General features: G+C 47.7%; 1 protein-coding gene across 1 annotated transcript; it reads right to left on the reverse strand.

The window, feature by feature from the left end:
* Positions 1–501: 501 nt before the first annotated feature.
* Positions 502–5,497, reverse strand: igbp1 (immunoglobulin (CD79A) binding protein 1). The gene is made up of 3 exons (XM_061686005.1): positions 5,011–5,497; positions 2,135–2,464; positions 502–1,275 (listed from the first exon to the last, which is right to left on the reverse strand). The coding sequence occupies exons 1-3, from the start codon at positions 5,485–5,487 to the stop codon at positions 1,003–1,005; spliced, it is 1,080 nt and encodes a 359-aa protein (XP_061541989.1). The 5' UTR covers positions 5,488–5,497; the 3' UTR covers positions 502–1,002.
* Positions 5,498–6,461: the final 964 nt, after the last annotated feature.

The following is a 6,461-nucleotide window of genomic DNA, read 5'->3' on the forward strand; positions in this document are numbered from 1 at the left end:
TCACTTGTCTCTTTTTTTCTTTTTTTTTTTCCCCCTGAGCAGCTAACGTTACATTACTGCCATCTTCGGGTGTTACTCCAAAACTGCACTGTGCATTCTGACCCCGAAATGTCAGAATTACAGCAAATATTCGAATGAAAAACACTTCATGTAATAGTAAGAAATGCAAATGTAACCGATGGTCAAGTCGAACATCCACACCTCAAAGTATCAACGCTTGAGGCACCTTTCTCACAATTCGCAAGAGCGGCGATCGGTGAAACACGCAACTCTTATGTCGACACATTTGGTGCGACCCCAAGCCAACTCATCGCAATTCCAATGATAATAAAATCGCCTTCACTTCACTTTGTGTCGCATACCATCGACGCAGATTTACATTTCTCTTTCTAAAAATGTTAAAATGGGACTTTTTTTTTTTTGTACGCATGTGTGACAGGGTCTATAAAACCAGTGTTGCATACAAGAGCCGTGAAGCAATTCAGATACAATACATCGAGTTGACTGCATTTATTCTCATTTTAACAGAACACATTTTGGCACAATTTCATCGTGAATGTGACAAATCAAAATAAAAGCATTTCATGTTTTGGTTGGACATATCTGCTAGTGTTCTCACATCATTGTTAAGTGCCTCACTTGGAGGTATTCTGGAGTCTGCTCTGCACCCACACAATCTTAATGTAACGGAGCTGCTGACGGTGTCTCACTGAGGGCTTTGAACTTTGTGGCAAGACCATGGTACACATTTGACAAAGTTAGGTTCCATTCAGTCAAGCCAAAAAGTGCAGTTTAAGACACGTCTATAATTGAACAAAAGTCCTTTAAAAGGACCAAAACCGGAAAGTGTCGCATGAATAACTCAGCGGCACATCTCGCAATCCCTTAAACAAACCATGCACGATCCGTTTCGGCGATCCATAAATAGCAAGAGTTCTTCCGAGAGTTTACGATGCGTGCCCACAGACCAAGGGGCGTTTGGCCACTCGGCGTCGGGACCGATCAGCCCATGTTTTGGCGGTTTCCAGAGCCTCTGCGATGATCGTCTTTCCAGTCGTCCCACTTCCTGGCTTTCATCAACGACTCCTGCTCATCCTTTTCAGCCCGTTTCTCTTCTCCTTCTTCTTCGCTCTCCTTCGCGTCCGTGTCCTCCTCCACTGCGACCCTTCTGGGAACTCCCTGATCTGGCAGGACTGCGTGTTTCTTGTGCTGATCATACCAGTCATCCACCGTCATGGTGGCGAGGCTAGGATAACCGGCCCCAAACACCTGAGCCTGTGGAACGGACAAATACGGTAATAACATACAGCGTGCTATGAAATCAGCTGCAAGTGATCCTGTTATTTTAGCCGCATCACAAAAATATGGCTCATTTTCATGTAATTTCATTGATAACGGTAAAGACGTGCCCCACGGAATTTCCTTTTGAAAATCAATGAATTTTACTGACACGAGTCTTGGAATGATTGGCACTTATCCATCAAAAAGGTCATCGTTGTTTCTAAGAAAACAACATTACAAATGGATATTTTCAACCTTTTCAAGCCAAAATGTCTTCCGTTAGGTATCCGAAACGAAGTTCCATGATTTTCACGTTTTCTGACAATGCTAATTCCATTTTTTTGAAACACTCTATAGGATTTAGATCCTATCCAATAGCTTAATGTGCCTTTTCCATAAAAACTAAAAGGTGTCTTCAGAGTTCCTTTTTTTGGTAAACAGTCCATCTTTGTCATTCAAGCTGTCTTTACCGTTAATGCCACTGGAGACAATAGCAGAGAGCCAAATGAACGGTGCTATTTTTGAGACACGAATACATGAATGTGTCAAAGTGAAGGAACTATTGCATATCTTGACTGCTATTGTGAATGTATAAAGACAAGAGCGTAATGAGCAGTTCGGATCATTTCTGCGTTTGAAGGGCAAATTGTGCAACTCACACAATTCTTATGACGCCGTTTGTCTCGACCGTGATAAAAACTATTTCAATAAGTAGCCGTCTGTACCCAATTATTTGTGGCTTCAAAGCCTACTGCGCAGTTAATGCCCGTTTGTGACCGCATCATTCAAGATGCTAACACCAAGTGTCAAGTGTCACGCTGTTATTTTTGGATCGCTCCACACCCAAACTAACCTGCAGAGCATCCTTGGTGAGGATGAAAGGCTTCATGGGGGGCCTGCTCGGTCTCGCAGGCTGCGGCGCACTAAGCTGCATCTGATCCATACTCTTCAGTATTTCCATCTCCTGGTCGATGCTCTGTACTTCATCCAGGCACAGAATCACCCATTTCCGGACATTCAGCAAGTAAAAATCTCTGCTGGTTTCATCATCGGCCCGTCCGCTCTCCACAGATGTCCGCACATCCGACAGTCTGGCCTCCAGCTTTTTCTTCTGACTGTATCGCTCAATTTTAGTTTGTCTTTGTGCGGCCATGGCAACCAAATTCGATGTACTGGGCATAGGCTGGGGGAAAATACATTGCATATTAGTTCATCAAAATACAGCTGAATAAATGAATCACTTTATGATAATTGATCACTGAAAACCGGCCCGTTACAAATCAAAGTAAGCCAGCTGAAACGTGTCTTGATAAAACGCAGTGGTGAAACAACATCAGGCCCAGGAAGGCCTTCTCTGCTGGCCGAAGCACGATGAGAAGCATTTACAACCTGAATTCGTTTTGTTCCATGTAATTGGATCAATTTATTCCCAGCAGTCGATTCTCTTCATTTTGGTGATGTTTGTCTTTGCTGCAGTTTTTGTCCAATCAGATTTCAGCCTCTATGTGCCGTCATGTTAAGCTAATCGACCCCGAGGCCTTTTGAAACAGTAAAGTCCCGGAGAGGGCACGCCACCCTTTTCCGACTGAGGACCACGGTCTCAGATTTGGATTTGCTGATTCTCATCCCAGCCGCTTCACACTCTGCTGCGAACCGCTCCGGTGAGAGTTGGAGGTCACGGCTCGATGAAGCCAACAGAACCACATCGTCTGCAAAAAGCAGAGATGCAATACTGAGGCCCCCAAACCGGACCCCCTCTACGCCTCGGCTGCACGTAGAAATTCTGTCCATAAAAGTTATGAACAGAATGGGTGACAAAGGGCAGCCACGGCCAGCCTTCACCAGAAACGAGTCCGACTTACTGCCGGATATGCGGACCAAACACCGACTCCGGTCGTACGGGGACCGAACAGCCCGTGTCAGGGGGTTCGGTACCCCGTGCCCCCGAAGCACCCCCCACAGGACCCCCCGAGGGACACGGTCGAACGCCTTCTCCAAGTCCGCAAAACACACGTAGACTGGTTGGGCCATCAGCTGCCTCAGGAGTCCCACATGCCAAATAGGCCCGATAGGACTCCTTCTTCAGCTTGACTGCATCCCTCACCAACGGGTTCGGGGATTGCCGCCGACCACCTTACGGCCACATCTCCGGTCGGCCGCCTCGGCAATGGAGACGCGGAACATGGTCTACTCTGACTCGATGTCCCCCGCCTTCCCCCGGAACGTGAGCAGAGTTCTGTCGGAGGTGGGAGTTGAAACTCTTTCTGACAGGGGATTCCGCCAGACATTCCCAGCAGACTCTCACAATACGTTTGGGCCCGCCACGTCGGACCGGCATCTTCCCCCACCATCGGAGCCAACTCACCGCCGGGTGGTGATCAGTTGACAGCTCCGCCCCTCTCTTCACCCCAGCAGAATGACGGAGTCCCCAGCGGGAGCACTCTCCAGCACCCCCTCCAAGGATTGCAAAAAGGGTGGGTACTCTGAACTGCTGTTTGGTGCATAAGCAGAAACAACAGTCAGGACCCGTCCCCCTCACCCGAAGGCGGAGGGAGGCTACCCTCTCGTCCACCGGGGTGAACCCCAACGTCCGGGCGCCGAGCCGGGGGGCAATAAGTATACCCACGCCTGCTCGGCGCCTCTCACCGTGGGCAACTCCAGAGTGGAAGAGAGTCCGACCCCTCTCGAGGGGACCGGTACCAGAGCCCAAGCTGCGCGTGGAGGCGAGTCGGACTATATCTAGTCGGAACTTCTCGACCTCACACATCAGCTCGGGCTCCTTCCCTGCCAGAGAGGTGACATTCCACGTCCCTCGAGCCAGCTTCTGTAGCCGGGGATCGGGTCGCCAAGGTCCCCGCCTTCGCCCTGTTTGCCATGGGTGACCCTGCCAGGGGCATAAAGCCCCAGACAACTTAGCTCCAAGGATCATTGGGACACACAAACCCCTCCACCACGATGAGGTGACGGCTCAAGGAGGGGTATAGAAGTTTATTCCCTTATGATGAATATTAATATTATGAAATCAAAAGCTTTAATAATCGAATTAGAGACATAGTGTGAACGATACCTATGTGTACGTAAAAACATTTAATCTTCATTGCCATTTATTTTAAATATGTGTCCTTGTTTTGATTCGCTCGACTTTAACATTCAACATTAGCCGTAAGCTTGAAGAAACGGCTGCTGGTGAAAGCTATCCCCGCGAGGACGTCAGGACTTGCGGTTCAAATCACTCACGAGTACGTTCATTGCGTACGACGTCGTTCCTTGCGCCTGGACATCGCTCCTTAGCGGATCGCAAACGAAAACGAATGACTCTTCGGTTCCTCAGTATACCAGTTTACTGAACGAATCACTCAGTTGACGTAAGTCCCTCCCCCACCTGCACGGCGCTGCCTGACGCTGGCTGCTCATTGGTCATTCACCAAAGCCGAAGATTCAGAAGCGAGTGACGGAACGCTTCAGCGGTTCCGTTTCCGCTCCCAGCCGACTCGCCTGGCGGCGGGTGGCGGCCGACATAAAAAAAAAAAAAAGACCCCAATCATTTCATAAACCGATTCGGTTCAGTTCGTTCACGACAAAGATTCGCTCTTCTGAACAACACTATTTACGAGTGGAGGCTGGCTTGACCGCACTCCGATGCTGTACTTTGAATACGACGGCGCATTCATCAGCGTGTAGTTTACGGATACAAGCCCCCTTCTGTCCCCAATGGTTTCCCCCACTTACCACACAGGCGGAGCGGGCATTGTCTGTTGCTTCGTCAGGAACTGTGCTGTCATCCACGGATTCCGGCAGACTAAACCGCGATATGTTGTAGTCTTTACATCTGTTGAGGAAATCCATAAAGTAAGCCCGGGCTGTTTGGACGATCTCCAATCGTTTGTCTCGACCTGAGAGTTTCATGGTGAGGGCTCCTAAGAGAGCGGGGCTCAGCAGATATTTGAGGTCTGCAGTGGCGATCTCCTCCAACTCTTCATTGGGACTGAACAAGTCCAGCTGAGCAGCCATTCGGGAGCTTTCTTCTAACATACTGATAGCACGTTTAACTCGTACCTGAACACTGTTCGAAGCAAGAGGATCGTTTGTATTATCTACCTCATCAAATATCTTCCAGCCACGGTCAAATAAATCCGACAATTTGGGCGCTTCAGCATCTGAATGCGAGTCCTGTTTATCACTGCCGCTTGTTTCGCATTCCGCCATGTTGGTACGATTTCCGGTATGTCTTCTTCGTTTCATGGGCAGCTATTCAAAGGATAATACTGCCACCTATCGGTCCAAACGCATCATGTTCCACGAGCACCGAAATTAGTGTGCTGCGGCCTACCTACTGCTTTACGCGTCACAAAAGAAGAATGCAAAAGTTCGGTGTCGCGTCGTGTTCAAGCAGTTGAAGTCTTATTGACGTTATTCAGTGTTAAGGAGTAACTCATGACACGTAACGACATTATGCATTCGAATTACTACATGGAATTGTAATCCATTCGACGAATGGGAGAAAATGCATCCATCCAATTTCTGTACCGCTTCGCCGAAGGCGTGCTGGAGCCGAACCGAGCTATCTTCGGGCTCGATGCCGGGCACGCCCCGAACCAGCCAATCGCAGAGCACACAGAAATAACCAACCATTCACACATACGGGCAATTTACAGTCTTCAATCAACCTACCATGCATGTTGAATTAAATTACAATTGTTTTTTGAAATTCCCATGATTACAATGTTATATACATTTGAAAAATAGCTGCCAAAGCTCTTCATTTGTTTTCATATCACTTCCTCCGAAAGCCGACGCTTGTGATTGGCTCGCTGTGGTCATGAGCCAGTCGGCTCTCGTCTCGAGCATGACATATATTTCTAAAAATGACCTCGAAGCACCACCTTGCCGTGCAATCTAATTAGTTTGTCTGACATTTTGAATAGGTCGTATGGAGCGCTATTGTCTAAATTGTGCACATTTGTCATTAGGTCAACATGGCATGGTGGTTTTCCACATGCTGTACACATAACACAACAAAGCCTTTTTTTATCATGTATTTACATTTTACCATGTTTTGTTATCAGTTTATTATTTGTGTCAAAAACGCATATGTTAATTCCAAAATAATAATCTATGGTTTTAATGCACTTTTTGGAGCAGGGGTGTCAAACTCTTCTTTTTTTTGTCTCGGGCCGCAT

This window comes from Phycodurus eques, chromosome 9 (genome assembly GCF_024500275.1).
Source record: "Phycodurus eques isolate BA_2022a chromosome 9, UOR_Pequ_1.1, whole genome shotgun sequence".
NCBI classification, from domain to species: domain Eukaryota; kingdom Metazoa; phylum Chordata; class Actinopteri; order Syngnathiformes; family Syngnathidae; genus Phycodurus; species Phycodurus eques.